Here is a 20,436-nt window from a genome sequence, read left to right as displayed (position 1 = left end):
ACCTACTCTCAAAACTCTCACAATGTAATATTGTAATCAATTTATCGCTATAAATATGATGTGAAAAGAAAATTACAAAGCGAAAATCTGAAGATGATCTCTCCAAAGGTGAAACTATGTGAATAAAAAATATTAAAAACACTACTTAGGTATTTTGAGTTAATGAGATTCAATGAAGGATAACTATAATATTCTACAAGTATAGGTAACTTTTTTTGCAGTCTTTTATAAACCGAGTTACATACTTATTATTATTCTGCGGTTACATACAGTTCTACGTTTGTAGCGTCTACGATGCTACGACGTAGACGTAGTTCCGAATGCTGCTACGGCGTAGCTGTGACCAATTACCTATACTTGCTACAGCTACGCCGTAGCTGCTACGAAATATTGGCGAAGCAGCTCAGTTGAAAAATAATAAAAATAATATAATTTTAAATATTGTATTATCCTTAAAAAAAATGCTAGTCACTAAATAGTTATTGGCACTATAAACTAAACTACTATATAACACAACTATACACATACAACTTGTGTTTATTGATCAAAAAAATTCTGGAAAACACTATTCAAACAAATATAACTCTTACTAAAAAAACATTCACACACAGTTTAAGAAACACAAACAAATTATTTCTTCGTCAACCGAGAACAACAAGGTATGGAAAAAAGAATATAATATATGAAGGTGTTCAACTATATAATAAACTTCCGGATTCAATCAAAAATAGTGAAAGTATACAAATCTACAAACGAAAACTCAAAGAACATATATTAACTATTACTTGAATGACAAATTAATTTAAAAACTAAATCTTACACCTACTTATAAAGTGAATAAAACGTAAAACAATAAATTAAAATACATAATCCTCTATTATTTTTTGCAATCTAATTATGAAACTTTCATCTGTAGAAAGACTCATAAAATACATTAAATAAATAAATAAATTAATTAATAAATTAAATATATAAACTTATTTTGAAATACAAACTACAAAAATATAATAACTAAACAACTATTTGTAAATATGAATTTTGGTACACTGTCTCCTACACTACACAACTCCAATGCTCACTGTTAACTTGCCAACTTGGGCGAACCAAACACTATCCCGCACAGTTTTCTACGAGTACCCGAACAGTAAAAATAAAAAAAAAATCTCGTATTCTTTTACAATCTTATTTATTTAGTAGGTGGATACTTACTCACTACACCTAGTCACACCTACCTAGTCCTGACTGAGTAAATGATAGTTAGTTTGAGGGCCATTATTTCTGTGTCAACGGAGTTGCAGATCTGATGTTTACTTATTCGAAATAATGTTAATAATTATTTATGTACCTACATTATTTTTTGTTTGTGGGCTTTGCGCATGCTTCGTCACAAGACAATTGTTGTAAATTATTATAATCTCATGTAAGTGAACTACCCTGTTCTTATGAGAATAAAGATTCTTTAAACCGAAACTACTAGTATAAATAAAACACTGATATTTTTTCAGAGGAAATTAATCCCACAGAATATATTTGCCTGTAGCTGAAAGCAATTTGCGAGCCAACATTTTGTATGTTGTGAAAATGTACTCGCCAAATACATTACTTCACCAATGGTACCGCACACAAAAGTGTTGTCTTATATTTTTAATCTAGAATTTAAGCGGACGACTCGACTTGATACATTGCGCCGTTAATGGAACTTTACACACAATATAACATTTGCAACCTAAAATACCAAGTACTATTGCATTTTTGACTAAACATTTAATTTGAGATTATATGTATACAGCACAAGACCAAAGAATGCGTTTTTAAGCAATTTGAATGCTGGCTGCATATCGTGACATTAAAAAAAGTGTTGTTTCAGAAAATATTTCTTTATTGTCTTAATTTTAACACTTGCAACACTTTTTAAAGATTTTTAAGAAAAGTTTTATTACTTATTTTGAATAATTTGTATTCCACTAACTCTAGTGCCAATTAAGTTATAATTCTAAAGATAAATACAGAAATTTAGTTTAGGTCTAGCTAATTCAAAATATCTGCTCCCAATTAATGAACTTTCACTCAAACTCTTAAGGAAAATTAAAAGGGACAGTTTCAAATTAACAACTGTCAAACTAGATTATCCGAATTAACTTGTTTTCGCGACATTTTAACCGTAACAAATGAAGCAATCATTACTATTTACATTATTTTATCATTAGTATTTTGTGAGTCAAGCAATGGTTGTTGATAATGAAAAATTATTAATTATACCTAGGTACGTTCATACGAAATCGAACACAACAAAACCTCTGAATCGAAAGAATCCTTTCATAGTATAAGTATACCAATGTAAGGTCAGCCTCCAGCCATTGGATGCTACCAGTCATTGGACAAGGCACCCTTTGAACGGCCTTTATGAATATTACTTCAAATGCTAATTGCAACTTAACGCCCTTGTATCGCCATCAGTTTGCGTCTCTTAGTTGTTGAAATAGAAATGCTTTATTTATTTCCATAGGTAATATACTGTCCAATAACTCAACTACATCACCATAAGGCCCCATGACTGGAAGTTAACCCTATATCGGTTACATAGAACCAATCCATTCTACAATAACTAAAAAAATCGAGAGCACCTGAATATGTGTTTTTCAACCTGTGGGTCGCGACCCCCTGGGGGGTCGCGAGAGGTCGTAAAGACTACCTCAGTAAAAAAAAACAGTAAAGTTTTAAAGAAATCAATATTTTAAAGAAAATAATATTTATCAGAAATGTAATTATGAAAATGCGTAAATGTTGTATGGATTGAAGTATTCGGTCCCTACAACATCTTTGGAACATTATAAAATGCATGAAAAAAAAGTAACTGGTCGGGGGGTCGCGAAATATTTTTTCATGCTAAGGGGGTCTTGTCATGAAAAAGGTTGAAAACCACTGCAGTGTAGACATACATACAACACTATTCGTATAAATATTTTAAGAAGATCAATCACTTCAGCTAAGCTAACAACAAGAGTGATTGGCTGTCGTTCATTCAGTTTATCTAACTAAAAAAAGTTATTCGACATTTTTCCATAATTTTCCTTAGAGCCCGTGTAGACATTAATAACTTTGGATGTCTATTGTTGATTAATGAATCTATATTATGGATCAAACCTCATTTCAGAATTTAAAAACAAAAAGTAATATTATGCCTATTTAAAACTAACGCTGATTCTTAACTATTAGGTACTTAATGTTAACAAAAAAACACATTCCATTGTTGTCATTGCTATCTTTCCCTCGTCATTCATTTGTAAAGAAGAACCAAATACCATTTTTTCCAAAGTGTACAAAAAGTTCAAATAAAATTAAGTGTAAGTAGTTCAGTAATGAAATGCAGTATGACTCTATCATGGTAGGCACATATTTATTTATATCGGATATTATGAAAGTCATTAATTATTCTGTCAGTCAATAATGAAGTTAACAGAGCATAAATTTGCTCGTTTTTGCTTGATGAATGAACATTGCGTTAAAACACTATAATAAAGACTTAATGGACGCAATGAGTAAATGAGTAATGCACGAAATCTGTTTCGAAAGTATGGTATATTTTACTTTAGTTTGGACTCGATCGAAAATTAAGATTCTAAAAAAACGTTTCTTTGGCTGTTTGCGAGCTGCTTTTCAATTCATAAAATAGATGATACAAAGTATTTTCAAACCTTTCTCGGCTTAGAAAAGCCGCCATTTAATTATTCTTACTTAAGCCACGCACTGGCAACGTGCCATGCCAGCCACTGGCCTTATCGTGAACGAATGCGAGGTTAAATCGGGAAGGGAATGCGGGTTGTGTAAAATGCTATCAGTTCCTACTTTTGTTATGTTTATAGGTCGAGAACTTAACTAAGTCAGTGCCTCATACTAGAGATGAGACGTATTTACTAGAACAGATCCACACACTAGGTATTTTACAGTACTAGGCGGCACCTATTCCAATTTTTTAAATACTTGATCCACCTAGTATTTTATAAATTACACGATTTACGACCCTACCATCAAAGTAATAGAGGTTATTATTGCGTAATCCGGAGTCGTGTATTACGCGCACCTAGTATTTCTCGCTAAGCTTATGTGCGAACGTAGAGATTCACTCCGTCTCTGTCTGACCAAACAAATTTGAGCGCGACGAAGCAAACGCACACAAACGTAGTCAAACCATATTCATGTAAATTCATGTAAAAAAGAAAAAAATATGTAAATATTTTTATGAAATTGATATCTTTTAAATATGCCAACTTTTAAGTTGACAGTCCTAAGCCTGTTGAAGTATGAAGGGAGGAATTATTATTCAATTTCAAATTGCATTATTCATACTACGGTTGTATCTTTTCAGAGAAAATTGTATTTTAAAGTCATATTACGTGGATTAGTCCGCACTAGTCGCGTCAAGTATGCTAAATTACTACGTACTAGGTGGAATAGGTATTTGGATCGAGTATTAATAAATACTAGGAATAGGTGCACCTAGTATGAAATTTACCTAGTATAACCCATCTCTACCTCATACTCAGCTTCTCTGGTCTAAGACAGGGGAGAGGAGCACGCCATACCCAGCTTCTGGCCTTGAGGGGGGCAAATGGGAGCGGCAGGATGTTTCTGTGGCGATCAAACGTCAGCGAGACTTCAGATCTCCTTCAGATTTATATGTTCTGTCACGTCATAATATGTCAAAGTGCCGGTCCTATACCTCAGGCACTGACTCAGTTAATCGTTATACCATAAGACTTGGTTTGGATAGTACGTTTAAATAATCTACATAAATAAAATATGAATCGCTAAGGCCCAGAACAGACGGTGAAACGCAACTGCAACGAAACTGCAACTGCTAGTTACTTTTGAGTTGCATCTAAGTTTCTGCCATAGCGTCCGTTGAGAGACCACACATGACGCGACCAGTTTGAAACTTTCAGTTTCAGTTTCATTCATCAGAATCATCAGAAAGTTGCAGTTTCGTTGCAGTTGCGTTTCACCGTCTGTTCTGGGCCTTAGTGTAGCTAAAACTCCAGAACGGACAATGCGATTAATTTTTTATTCAAATATTCGGTCAACGTCGATAAAAGTTCTTATGAAGAGAAAAATAAGAAAATTCAATTCCTGAGAGTATTTTAAATTCGGGAAAAATTAATATTCTTTATGATTCATTCTTACTGAATGTTCTAGATTTCTATGAATAGATTTTTATTGCTAACTGTTTAAATATTTTGGTATCATAATCAAGCGCAGAATGAGAATTTCTAGAGCTTTGTGAGTTTTAGCAAATAGTGGTTTAGTAGGCCGATCGTTTTAACTCTTCGTCATAACTTTAAAATATACCAACTTAGGTACTTATAGTTTGCCATTATCGGTCAGACTATTTGTACAACCCCATTTCAAATCAACACTGGAATTTCAAACGTTTCCAAGTGAGCACTTGATGGCCACAGAACTTTGGAACTGTTCCAAGAACAGTTCCTTTTTCCAACTAAATGTTCTGCTGATCCCGAGTCTGTGAGACCACTTTACAGAAGATTTACGATCGAACGAATATTCGTTCTAAAACGTAATCCAATTGAAATCTTTATTGCTAGAGTTAATAAAGATTTTCCAATTGAATTGTCTTATAAAAATTTCAAGAGGTTTAAGAAGTCTTTTTGTAATTAGCGATTTAAGACTAGCTTTTCTTTGCTTAAATGAATCATTTATTAACTTTTCTTTCATTTTAATATCTATCTAATGGAGCTAGCTGATCTACCTAAAACCTAACAAAATTTACAGCTCTAGAAAATACGAATAAAAAATAACGAACCCAAGGTAAGTTCATTTCGCGTGGAAAGGTATCCGTTTATTTATTAATTTGTACTTTATCGCCGTTTATTCTTTCTTTATCGCCCATAAAGAAGAAAGATGGCGGCTAAAAAACTTGCTTGACCCTCTTCACACTTGGACTCGAATTGGGAGATATATTGCTCGTTTGTCTTAGTGCAAATCCACTGGAAGGTCTGTCATAAATATCATGAAATTACATTTAAACTTGATTCTATTGAAATATTCACGAAGAAATTTTAATGTGTTCTTTTCACCTTAATAGCCCATTAATCCCCAAGTGGTCGCATATGCCGATTTATTATCTACTAGCAGTGCCCCACGGTGTTATCCGCGGTAAAACGTAGCCTATGTGTTAATCCAGGGTGTCAGTTATCTCCATACCAAATTTTATTAAAATCGCTCCAGTCGTTTAGACCTGAAGAAGTAACAAACATATACAGTGTGAGTCACGTTAAAGTGTACATATGAAAACAGATGAAACTAGACCTATTTTTATCGACAAAAAAGCGCTCAAAAAATTTTTGAGATTTTTTTTTAATTTTTTATAGAATTTTTTTTCTTCCAATTACTTATTGTAAAGAAAACGTAATAACTTTTAAACTAAGCGGTATATCCTGATAAAATAAAAACAGTAATAATTCTAAATAACAGGCGATACTAAAAAAATACATAAAATACACAAAAAATACCAACAAATAATAAAAAAAGATACTTTTTGAAAAAAATCTGCTTTTAAATTCGTGTTTTTTTGGTTATTTGATAAATTTCTCCAAAAAATGCCCCTATAACCGGTGGTTTTTATTATTTTGTATTATTCTCTATCGTATTACCTTCGTAAAACCAAAAATCGCATGTCTCAATCTCTATCACAACGTTTGCAATGATCGTTTGAACTAAGCCTCTCCGGGCGCGCCATTCAACGCTTCGTTAACAACGAAAATAACCCTACATATAACAATGCATAACAATCATAAGATAGTTTGGCGTATAAGTAGGTAGGTAGGTACTATCTAGGCCGAAGGTGGAAGCGATCGACCCGGAAATATTCTCAACCATCTCAACTATCATAATAATTATGTATTTAGAACAGTCCCAGTCCCTCCTTACCAATGATATTATAGATAATACCTTACTTACCATCAATCTTAGATAAGCCATCAATGCAATCGAGCAGACAAAGGACATTGATAAAAATCGCCCTAAGATTTTCAAAGACTTAGTATGTACCATAATTTTATGTATATTTTATTTATTTACTTGCAAGTGTCCAAACCTATCGGACAAGTTGCAGTTCGAAAAAATATTTTATAGTTCCAAAATACTGGACTGTCCTATCGATGACATTGACAGTGGGGCGCCACCGTCAATACCGGATCGCTGGTTCAGATTTTTGTCATGTTGGAAACCATATAGTTGAACGATGGTAGCGCCCCCCTGTCATTGAGTTTCGCGGGACAGTTCAGCGTGGGTCATCTATAAAAGTATTTAAATGAAATCAAAGTCACCGACATATTGACAGAGCAGAGACAGAGATGCGCTTTTTTAATTCGATTTAAGTAAATAATGGTATGATCGATTAGACTAGAGTCTAATCATTAGACCTTTAGACTGTTTATGTATAAAGTCCACTATTGCATGCCGTGGCAACCTATAATTAAGGCAGCACTTAGATTAAGTTAAATACGTTGTAAATATTGATTGTCTTCCAGTGTATGTCTTGTTGGTTGTCCTATTAAATAAATAAAATAAATATTTATAGCAACACAATGTTTAAAAATAATTTTTTTCAAAAACGATCAATTTAATCGATTATGTCTATTCTAAATGGACATCCCTATTTGTTAGTCAAATTGTCATTTACTCGCATCACCTTTTCTCTCTCACTCACTCTTGCTGTGTTGCTGTCTTGCTTGATCCTTCTTTGTGATTCGTTTGTGTTTTAGCTTTTATTTTCGGAACTTTATTTATTAACTACAAACTTGGCTATTCAAACGGACTCTGATTGATTGCAATAACGACATACTCAGCCTGGGATTTACCGTTTTTGTGTGGCTCGGCCAAGGCTCGGCTGGTGGTTCTATGGTGTTAGAAAATGAGCAACTTAATTATACACAACAATGGGCAGCACCTCGATCGGTAAGTACCTACATTTTGCTCTGCAATCTTATGAATAAGTACTAGCCTTGCCAAACTTCTGAATTGCCATTCTCATGGCGCACTATGAACCAAAAGCCCATTCTAGCTGGACAAAAAGGGTCATCGCCGATCTTTGATTGGTTTATCAAAAACGATAGCTTAATAACCAGAAGAAAGGGTTCAGTCATTATTTTTAGCAAATACCCTCCGATAATTTAGTAATTTTAAGTCAAACTTGAACAAGTGAGTATTTTACGATGAAATCATTCACTTTCTTGCGTTTGATATATCAGTGTCTCCTGACTAATTCTAAGTTAATTGTGAAAATTTTTGTTATGGATCGTGAACTAGAAGGTATGTGTTACATATTAAACTAAAAAGTTATTCCTAATACCTATTAATTAATTAAGATACATGTCGAAATAAATTGAAAATAAGTATTTTTTTACGTTTTTTTGTATTTGCGAGACCGGGAACTACATTACCCCTCATGTCCCCGGGCTGGATTTTTTATATGAAGTAGCCACATATGTTAGCTTCAAGAAATAGTAGGTTGTAGACAGCACACTAAAGCACAACTTTGTTTTTTTTGTAGAAAACGTAGTGGAGGTGACGCGAAGTGAGTTTTATCAGGAGTGGTTAAAACACACAAAAAACAATAAAACTTCTGGACTATTAGATTATTTAATAGCTAGATTCGAGTTAAAAGACGCTACGGAGTGTGGTTTACGAAAAATTAAAAAGAATTTAACTCGGATAAACGCAAAATTAGGGGAAAAATGGGTTCAGTCTGGTAAAACTCGGGACTATTTTGAGACAAGGCCGATTGGTGTGGAATGGCTTAGTGGTGAGAACTTTAAATTTACAGTAACACAATTTACAGTTACAGAAAGTCAATCTACTCCTAGTCCTGGTCGCCCGAAGATTGACTTTGCCCGAGCCTCGTGTAAAACAAAAAGAAGACGCGTTGATGATTTGATTAAGTCCCGCAGTACTGACGAATTAGTAATGGCCGCCCAGGTATCATCAAGATTATCAGGAAAACGTGATGTAGCAAATATAATTAAAGATGTTACTGAAAGTCCTGAAAAAGCAGGCGAGGTGAAGAAAAAACTTTCAGTATCTAGCTCTCCACGGTGTTTGTCTAATGACGAAGCGTTAGCTTATTATATCGATGCTAAGTGTACTAGCTACATATACAAAAAAAGTAGAAAATGGGCACTTAAAGTAGGTCACAATGTATTTCCGTCATATAGTAAAGTACAAAAGGCAAAAAAAAAATTGTTATCCTGTTCAAGATTCTATTTATATTGACGAAACACGGGCAGAAATTAAGTTGCAGGCAATCCTTGACAAAACTGCTGAACGTTTACTTTTTGCACAGAGTAACGTTCTTGAAAACATGTCCACTTCAGAATTTAAATTGATTTGTAAATGGGGTTGTGATGGCAGTTCCGGATATAGCACCTATAAGCAAAAATTTTCCAATGTTGATGAGACTGACGAGTATTTATTTGTATTTTCTCTAGTGCCTCTTCGGTTGTATGATAGTGATAATTGTATCATATGGCAGAATCCTAGACCTTCGTCAACGATGTATTGTCGACCTATCAAATTTATTTTCTCCAAAGAGAATACTGAGCTTACAATGAGTGAAACTAATAAAGTATTAGAAGAAATAAATCAATTGGTATCCAAAGTGTTTGAGATTAATTAGGGTTTCTGATTTCTCGACCTATTTTTTTTCTCGAGTTTCGGGAATTCTCGAGGCGAAAGTCTCGAGTTTTCTCGGGTCTCGAGTCTTTAAATTAAAACTGTTGAAATCGGTTGAAATTTAATAAAAACACAGGTTTTTTAATCTAATATACCTACTTTAATGCACAACAATCAATATTAGAATTTAGTACCACTTATTTTGGTAAGAAAACAAAAAACGAAATCTTCTTTCATAATTAATATTAACTAATAATCATAACTTATTTATTAACTAAAGGAACAAAAGTCATAAAGTAGCGTGTACTTTAAGGATAAATAACAATAAAAAATCTAGAGCTACAATTGAATCACTTGTTTTCCAAAGGACACAAGTCCAAATAGCAAAATTACGATAAACAGTTTATTTTTTATAAACAAAAAAACACTTTTTAATATTTTTAATGACTTATAATTTATAATAACGACTTGAATAAACTTTACGAGGAGGCACGAGTACCTAACCTAACAGACAGTTAACAAATTTTTTGGTCTTTAAATTAGTCAGAGTTAAACATACCTACATAATGAATAGGTATAGCATACTCGTAGGTAAACATTATTACTTAGTTTCGATTGAGATCATTAATTGCAAATCAAATCAGTTAAAAAAGGAAGACTAGGCCAGTCTTAAAGCAACGTTAACCTATTTAATAATTAAAAACTTACTTTTGTCTAAGAAAACAGGCTTTCAAGACTATTAAAGCTTCAAAATCGAAACTCGAGAATTCTCGAGCTCCGGTTATTTTTTCTCGTCTCGAGTGAAGCCAAATTTCTCGAGTTTTCTCGAGTTCGAGAAGGCTCGAGCAGAAACCCTAAGATTAATGGAAAAGAAGTTTCTGTAAAGTACGAAATGTTATTAACCATGATCGACGGTAAAGTATGTAACGCTTTAACCGAAACTTCCTCATCTCTAAGGTGCTATTTATGTGGATTAACGTCAAAAAATCTAAATGATGAAAACAGAGAGTATACAGTTGATCCAGATAAATTAGGTTTCGGTTTATCAACTCTACATGCTTTGTTGCGATGCTTTGAGTGTATGTTACATATAAGTTATCGCCTGGATATTAAGAAATGGCAGGTAAGGGAAGCAGATGATAAAATTTCAGTACAACAAAGATCAGCTTTAATTAAACAGGCATTTAGAGAAAAGTTAGGGTTAATTATAGATAAGCCAAAACCTGGGTACGGTTCTACAAACGATGGAAATACGGCACGTAAATTTTTTTCAAATCCTGAAATCAGTGCCGAAATTACTGGATTGAATGTTGATTTACTGAAAAATCTTAGTTTCTTGCTCAGGGCACTGTCATCAGGGTATGATATAAATCTAGAAGCGTTTGAAAAACTGGCTCGTGCGACAAGATCACTATATCTTTGTCATTATTCCTGGTATTATATGCCCCCTACGCTACACAAAATTTTTGTACATAGTACAGATATTATAAAACATTATCTGATTCCAATTGGACAGCTCTCTGAAGAGGCGCAGGAGGCAAGAAACAAAGATTGTCGTAGATTCCGAACACACCATACGCGAAAGTGTTCGCGAACTGCGACAAACAGTGATATGATCTCCATGTTATTGATTTCATCTGACCCATTAATTAATAGCAAGAGAGAAATTCCAAAAAAGAAAAGTGGTTCATTGCCTTCCCAGGTCTTAGAGCTGCTTAAGTCACCCGAAATTGTAATATCTACAATATATCCTATTGCCGGTGAACTTACAGAAGATGACGAAAGTGAAGATAGTGAAAGTGAAGAAGATATTACCGAATAAATAAATATGGAGGTACAATAAGTAACTACATACGTTTTTGTAAATGAAGGTTTTCTTTTTGTTATTAATATTATTATATCTTATATTTATTTTTTTATTATAAACAAAACGCTTTTCTACAATACAAAAAAGTAGGTAGGTTAAAAAAAGTATTTGTCATGAAGTTAAAGCATTACCAAACAGCAACAGTTATTTGTGTTAAAATATAGTTAAAAATGTCTGATGAAGATAGATCTCCGTCCCCAAGCATTCTTGGATCTGTAAAGAAGAGGAAATTCTGTGAATCAAAATCGAAGTCATCTTCATCCAAAACGAATAAAGAAACACAGGTCCAATATTCAGATATTTTAGATTGTATTGTCTATAAAAGAAATCGATGGGATCCCAGTGATGTGCGAGGGCAAGTGAACTTAATACACGATATTGATTTTGAATTGGAAAAACCGTTAGACCCCAGAAATCAACAGTTTGCAAAACTGCTAGCTTTTGAACTGGAGCGGGTCCCTGAAGAAAAACGTTCCATGACTTATTCTAAAATTTTGGATTTCGTAAGAAAAGTAAGAAACGAGGACAGTTTAGCAAATGTGAGCTTGCCTAGTTGTGATGACTCCGAATAAGTCAAATTACAATAAATATAAGTAGTATCATTATTATTGTTATCGTTTTATTTAATTTCCATTATTATTAATAGCCATGTATAAGAAAACTAAGGCTTAAGTTTAGCATTATAACCCAATACTTTCACAGAACTAATGTCAAGCTGTTAAAATATCGAGCACCAGCATAAAAACACAATAATTTACCTTAACTTACAAGTCCAGTTTAACTAGACCTCCATACACGTACAAAATGTTTGATAAAGTGGGTCAGCGTATACTGGTTTTTGGTTTTATCCTAATTAAAAGCTTTCTGTGCTTTTTTTTTAACATATCATATCAAAGTAAGAGTATTTAAAGCAAATAGGACCTATTACAAGCCTTAAATAATTTTGTCCAGCTAGAATGGGGTTTTGGTTCACAGTGAGACGGTCCGAACAGTTAGGGCTCCCATCACCATATTTGGAAGAGTTGTGCCCTCCACTTTCGTGATTTTACCTCAGGCTACGCGCAACATCACACTGTTGGGGGTCGGATTCATCATGGACGCGATGCTAATGTTGAACATCCCTCAGATGACTTGCCGATTCCTGGATGACCCCTCGACTGCTTACGACCTTGAGGAGGAAGACATCCATCAAGTAATCATCGACAAATTACAGGATGAATTCAACTTACCACCGATGATATCCCCTATTGCCAGAACGCCTGAATTCCCAAAGTCGCCACAGCCACCCACACCCGCCTTGAACAAGGATCCAGAGCCAGCGAGGCCTGTGACAGCGAAAGAAGGCAGTGAGCACTCTGAGCCTATTGAAGCCACAACACCATTGCAAATTGCTCATGAGGTGCCAGAGACTGCCAACATTATCAATGCGTCCACTCCACCAAGACAGGTATATGGACCATTGATACCAATCGATCTGTCTACCCCACCGAATAAGCGACCACGACTCATGTTTGACGGACATTCACCCGTACTAGATGCGCTTTATTTTGACGCGAAAAATAGCCTCACTACGTACGACGATGAAACCGAATTGTCCCCCGACTTAGAAAAGTTATTCGAGTCCAGTGATATCGCGTCAATTAACTTGTTGAGTGATACGGAACACCAGCAGTTAGAAGATCTCCTCAGAAGGAATGAAGACGCCTTCACTACTAACGGTAAGCCCACAACACAGATCGAACACGCCATTGACACAGGTAATCATAGACCTATTTCGGTAGCACCCTATAGGTTGTCGTCTGCACGAACTCAACTTTTAAGACAAGAGGTCGATAAAATGATCGCTGCAGGTGTCATTCAGCCCTGTCAATCGCCGTGGACAGCACCCGTGGTTATGGTGCCCAAGAAAGATGGAGGAACGCGAGTCTGTGTGGATTACAGACAACTGAACGCGATCACAACTCCAGATATGTATCCGTTGCCGAGGATTGATGATTTGCTACATGGAGCTAAACCTACGCCATATATGACCACGATAGACTTACAGTCTGGTTACTGGCAGATTAAGGTACAAGAGCAAGATCAAGACAAGACTTGTTTCGTAACCCCGTTCGGAACCTACAAGTTCGTCCGAATGCCGTTTGGTTTGCGAAACGCACCGGCAACCTTCCAGCGACTTATGGACAGATTCCGAATCTCGCTGAGCCACATAAAGATCCTTATCTACATTGATGACGTCATTGTGCTGTCGGAGACCTACGACCGCCACTTAAAGGATCTTCAAGAAGTATTTGACCGACTACGTGAATACAATCTAACAATCAACAGGGCCAAATGCAAATTCTGCTGCTCGAGGGTTAAATACCTTGGCCATTACATAACTCCAAAGGGACTAGAAGTAGACCCAGAAAAGGTCACTGCTATTACAGGACAAGCCGAACCTAAGAACGTGAAACATTTGCTATCTTTTCTTCAAATGTGTTCCTGGTATCGAAGATTCATAGTGAATTTCGCAAAGAAATCTGAACCGCTAACTCGCCTGACCAAAAAGAATGCTAAATGGTGCTGGACTAATGAACAGCAAAAAGCATTCGACTCGTTGAAGACTGATCTGATCTCGGCCCCGGTATTAGTCCAAGCTGATGAAAGTAAGCCATACATCATAAAGACCGATGCTAGTAGCTATGCCATCGGAGCTGTATTAGTGCAGGGGGAGGGGGAAAATGAGCACCCCGTAGAATACGCAAGCAGGCTCCTGACCAAAGCAGAAAGGAATTACAGCACCACGGAGAGGGAAGCACTAGCAGTAGTCTGGGCTATCGCTAAATTCAGAGGTTACATTGAAGGTACACCAATAACCGTTTTAACCGATCATCAAGCTCTAAAATGGCTCATGACACTGAAGTCGCCAAGCGGTCGATTAGCGAGATGGGCTTTGCAATTGCAAGCTTACGATATAACGATAAAATATATCAAAGGAAGAACAAATGTTGTAGCAGACTCACTATCTCGTCCTACTTGCGATCCAGAAACTCAAGAGAGTTGTGGAATATGCAGTGTCATAGTAGACATGCCAAACAGAAGTGCCAAAGAAATAAGGACAGAACAGATGAAAGATGAAGATATCAAGAAAATAGTTGTAGCCCTAGAAGACGTCACGAAAGATGAAGATGCTCAATACTGGAGTAAGAAGGGATATGTGATGGACAACGGATTGTTATACCGTTACAGCCCGGAAAAAGACGATGAAGATTGTCAGCTGGTAGTGCCAAAGGCAGAACAAGACAAAATTATTTCTGCTTACCATGACGATCCCATTGCAGGACACTACGGAATCGAGAAAACCCTTGGACGAATCTCCAGACGCTATTTCTGGAAAGGGATGAGAGCTCAGATAGAAAATTATGTCAAGACTTGTATTAACTGCCAAAGATACAAGCCCAGTAACATGAAGCCGGCAGGACTATTGCAAACCACTGCAATGAATCAACGTTTTGAAGTAGTAACCTTCGATTTGTTTGGACCTCTACCAAAGAGCCCAGATAATAAATCATGGATATTCATCGTGGAAGACTACGCAACAAGATGGGTCGAACTGTTTGCTTTGGAACAAGCAACAGCCCAGGAATGTGCTAAAATACTCCTTGATGAAATCATCCTGAGGTATGGTACACCACGTCGTTTCATAAGCGACAATGGAAGTCAATTCGTCAGTGGCGTACTACAACAATTAAGTTATTGTTTGGATATAAAACAAGGTTTTACACCACTTTATCATCCAGAAACAAATCCAGTCGAAAGAAGAAATAGAGACCTAAAAACTCAGCTAGCGATTCTAGTTGGAGATGATCACACTACATGGCCTGAGAAGTTATCAAGTATACGGTTCGCTATGAATACGGCCGTCTCAGCATCAACCGGGTATAGCCCCGCATACCTTACTTTTGGAAGACAATTAAGAACGCCAGACGACGTTCGACATGACTTAAAGGCAATTATAGAAAAGGAGAATTTTATACACGAAATAACACCAAAACTTATATTACTAGCAAATACATTAAAACAAGCAAGAGAAATACAGGAGATGAAAGAAGAACAGAGAAAAGAATACGTAGATAAGAAAAGAAGGGAACGACCCAAATATAAACACGGTGATCTTGTTATGGTAGATTCTCATGTTCTCAGCAGCTCTCAAAAGGGGTTCAGCGCCAAGTTAGCACCAAGGCGCGATGGACCCTATATGATCCTACGAAGTCATGGACCTGGTTCTTTTGAAATTGCAGACCCCAATGCTCCTGACCAGTGCCTGGGCCTGTACCACGCATCAGCGCTCCGCCCGTTCCTGAGCCCTGAGTCAGCGCCCCTGCCCAGTCCAGCCGCGCCTCTCCGCAAGCGTGGTCGGCCTAAGAAGGTGGCGCCTCAGGCCGCGCCAGCCGCGCCACTCCATCAGCGCGGTCGGCCCAAAAAGCCGATGCCTCCAGCCGCCCCCGCCGCGCCATTGCGTAGGCGTGGACGGCCGAAAAAGATGACATCCCAAACCAATTAGATGACAGCAAGCCGCCACCCACACCAGTCCTGGCTCTCTCGTCGGGACGTCTTCGGAGCCAGAGGGGGAGTCTGTAACACGACGCGCCCCTTTGTTTACTTCGAGCGACCAGCGCCGAGCCTGCCACTACGTCACAGCGAGGTCTACGCGCGCGCGCAGCCGGTTTACTGCCCTGCCCCGAGACCCATTTCAGTGGCACAACCAAGTCTGCGAAATCGCTTTCGAGCGAATTATTCGGCGACGACTCCGACGGACCGTGCCCCGAGCCAGTCCCGAAAGCGTCGCCGCTGTGGTCGTCCCTGGCCCGCAGAGTCGCTGATGGCGTGACGCGCCAGGTCGAGCTGGTCGAAGAGGGGGAGATCTTCTTCGATGTCAAGGTGTTTAACACCTGCGACATCATCGACCTGGATCCTCGTCAGCGGGCTGAAAAGTGGACTGCACAGTTGCGCTTGAGGGTGAAGCCCAACGATCCGCTCTGGGTGCAATTAAAAAAAATTGCAAGGGACGCAAAGCGGCGGTTCCACAAGGACCCAATATTTTATAAGAACAAATAGTGAGTTTAAGTGATTTTTTTAATCTTTAGAAGTAGGTGTTTATTTTAGTTTTAAGATAATTAATTTGTAAGTTTTTAATTATACTTTTATTCAACTTATAATATTTTTGTGTCTTAATTACTTGTCTTTATCCAATTTGTCACTCTTTCAACATGGGTAAAACTATTTACTGTTCAATTTGTGAAGAGTCTGTTAAAAGTAAAGCCTTCCCAGGTCACTTGCGTAGCACTAAACATAAAAATAACTGTGCAGTACAGTTTGATACAGGCATTGAAAAAATCAGTTCAGCATTTCGGAACCGCATAGCTTCTTATCGTATACGCGCAGAGCGCGAGCGTCAAGCGGATGATGATAGCGCTGTAGCTGCTACTTGCCCAAGGCAGTTCTTGCTTAGCATTGCTTCAAAGTTGAAAAGACTTATTGACTCTGCGTTAGCTAATCATGTTAACGTGAAAATAAACTTTGAACTATTTGTTAAAGTAATTCTACCTAAAGATGATTCCATGGAAATAAAGTCATTTGCAACAGAAAATATTGCCATACATCAAAACTATATTTTTAATGATTTCTTGGAGATTGTTTCTGAAATTCTTTGTAAAAAGATAGATGAATTCCAGGAAAAGGGAAGTGGGTGGTCTCTTTTAGAAATTCAGTATCTTGAAACGAACATTAATAGGTATTCGCCTTTAAAAGGGTCATGCTATATTAAATTGCCAAAAACGATTAGTTCGAAACGGGCATGTGTAAACATCAAAAATAATGATGAATATTGTTTCGCATGGACTGTAATGGCTGCGTTGTACCCAGCAAAAAAGAATGGTTTTCGAGTGTCTTCGTATCCTCACTTCAGTACTATATTAAATTTAAGTAATATGTCCTTCCCTGTTTCATTTAAAGACATAAAGATATTTGAAAAGAATAACGAAAATATCAGTGTTAATGTCTATGGTTTGGATAGTAAAAACAATATTACGGGCCCATTATACAAAACCAAACTAAGAAAAAAGTACCACGTTAACATGCTTTTGTTGCAAGATGGTTGTAAATCGCATTATTGTCACATAAAGGATCTTCCTAAATTGATAAGAAAGCAAGTTACTAAACATCATGGGAAGATTTACTTTTGCGATGATTGCTTGCTATTTTTTAAATCAAATTTACAATATGAGAAGCATGAGTGTGGAGGGGTCACGACTGTTCTTCCAGATAAAGGGTCTGTAGTTCAGTTTAAAAATTTTCAATGTAAACAATTCATACCTTTTGTAATATACGCTGATTTCGAAACGTTGCTCCAACCATGCAACGAAACTCAAGGGCATCACACAACGAATACACAACGACATATTCCAGCTGCGTTTGCATATTACATTGTCTGTAATTATGATAGTAGCCTTAATCGTTTAGTAAGTTATCGTGGCCCTGATTGTGCATCAAAGTTTGTTGATTATTTACAGAGGGACATAAAAAAAGTTTTCAGCATCATTAAATCGGCTTCCGAGGATCCTGTGCCTATTATTTTTGACGGTGACGATTTATACAAATTTGACAGCGCGGAGTATTGTTACTTATGTTCAAATTTGTTAATTGGTGATAAAGTGAGAGATCACTGTCACTTCACAGGTACCTATAGAGGCGCCGCTCACTCGTTTTGTAATCTTAAGTTTCAAATCCCAAAATTCGTTCCAATTTTTTTTCACAATTTGTCAGGCTATGACTGCCATTTGTTCATTCGGGAGCTAAGCCGTATTCCCGGGTCCATCAAAGTAATTCCAAAAAGTAAGGAAAATTACATCTCCTTTACTAAGTTTATTCCTCTTTCAGACGATACTTTTGTTGCAGCAAGATTTGTTGATACATTTAAATTTATGGGCACCAGTTTAGAACAGTTGGCTAATAATCTTAACCATGCTGACTTCACACATTTACATAAAATTTGTCTAAATGAACATCAATTTGCATTATTGCGTAGAAAAGGTATTTATCCTTATGAATATATGTCTAACTGGACTGTTTATGATGAAACGAGCTTNGAAAACTTAACATGTTAGACTTATTTGTGTAGTATTCGACTTGAACCGTTAAATTCAAATTTAAGGATAATTCATAAAAAACTAAAATTTTCGTCACCTTCGTGGCATCACCTTCGTGGTGTTTTATACACGAAGGTGATTTTAGGCCACGAAAGTGATTTCTTGCTTTGGTTTATTTTAAAATATAGTGACTGGTGTTTATGTTTTTACAATATTTTAATAACTAATAAATTATACGTGGTAAGTAGAGATCACTACATCAATAAATAAATAAGGGTCTCGTATTTTTGTTATCTGACTGTATGACTGTATGTATGTCTGTATATGTAACTGTGTATCTGTTTGTAAGTTAAATTTAATCTGAAGTTTGAGTTAAAAGTTGTACAACAAAAATACGAGGCCTAAATAAAAAAAATATTTTTGTTGAGGTACTGATAATCCGTTTTTTGTTTCTTTAGCATTTCAGAATGCCACCAGTGTCACCATTAAAACCAATTGCGTAGAATCTTCTTAGTAGGTGACGTCATCGGTAGAATTTTATCTTGTATTTAATTAGGTACCTATTTATATTATGTAATTGCTATTAGTATTTATCTATGAAAATAAGACAACATATATGTTTTATAAACACTTACGAGTCATTTACAGTAATAAAATTAGAAAAAAATATTGCTGTGAAGTACAGAATCACTTTCGTGGCATCAAAAAATTCAAAACGTTAAAGCTTCCAAACGAAACTCACTATTTGACTGATTTACTGAGAATACAATCTTCACATCAAGCGCTACAATTTTTGTTTACAAAAAGTTTAAATAAGTTAGAAATAAAATTCGCCACGAAGGTGACGATGAGAACCGTGGCGATGAGAAATACCCAATTATGTTATTTAATTAAAGAAAATCGCTCACGTAAAGGTGAAAATTCGAAAATTACAAAACTAATCGCGGAAAATTTCAGTTAGTATGAAACAACCTAATTCAATTGCAAAGTAAGTGAGAAGAAAAGATATAGAGAGATGCGAGTGTGTATGATTTTTTATAGAGCGCGATGTATTTGGTTGGAGTTGAGTAGAGTGGAGGCCACGTATCGGAAAACGCAGCGTGCGACGTCCACCCGCAAGGTAGACCGACGACCTCATGAAGGTAGCAGGAAGGCGCTGGATGCAGGCCGCTACCAACCGTGCCATGTGGAAGTCATTGGGGGAGGCCTATGTTCAGCAGTGGACGTCCTGTGGCTGAAATGATGATGATGATGATGTATTTGGCTACGGGACTATTCCCACTTCTCGTTCCCACCGCTGCAACTCCTGTGTAGCCAGGATCTACTGCTTGACCGCCAATAAAAACACAACTAGTCAAGTTTGTCCCGGAGGAAAGTTAAACTGACATTGGATTCGATGTACCTATTTGGCTGTAACAACTAACGCCTACAACTACTTCTGGAGTTATGCAGGCAAAGCAAATGAATCAATGTGATTCATGTTACTTCTGTTAGTTTGAAGTAAACCAACTACGCATACTTGCGTTGTGCTAGAACTTTATCATTTATTTTGGTCGTAAAGCACAAAGGCCCGCTTATACAAACACTTATCATTAGCAGTAAAAATATCTGCGAATGCAATTATTACGTTTGGGATTGCGTGCGAAATGATGTATTAGAGTATTAATTTAATTTGATTTATATACGTTAAGCAGTGAACACTCACTACGAAAGAAATGCGAGTGTCGTTAAAATTTTAGAAAATCGTATTTA

General features: G+C 36.5%; 1 protein-coding gene across 1 annotated transcript; it reads left to right on the top strand.

Moving 5' to 3' along the window:
• Positions 1 to 16,297: 16,297 nt before the first annotated feature.
• LOC114353211 (uncharacterized) lies at positions 16,298 to 18,702 on the top strand. Its single transcript, XM_028305116.1, has 2 exons — positions 16,298 to 17,285; positions 17,331 to 18,702. The coding sequence occupies exons 1-2, from the start codon at positions 16,807 to 16,809 to the stop codon at positions 18,700 to 18,702; spliced, it is 1,851 nt and encodes a 616-aa protein (XP_028160917.1). The 5' UTR covers positions 16,298 to 16,806.
• Positions 18,703 to 20,436: the final 1,734 nt, after the last annotated feature.

This window comes from Ostrinia furnacalis, unplaced genomic scaffold, assembly GCF_004193835.3.
Source record: "Ostrinia furnacalis isolate ACB-3 unplaced genomic scaffold, ASM419383v2 OfSCF0166, whole genome shotgun sequence".
NCBI lineage: Eukaryota > Metazoa > Arthropoda > Insecta > Lepidoptera > Crambidae > Ostrinia > Ostrinia furnacalis.
The sequence above is the reverse complement of the archived record's forward strand: the minus strand, read 5'-3'. Positions and strand labels throughout refer to the sequence as shown.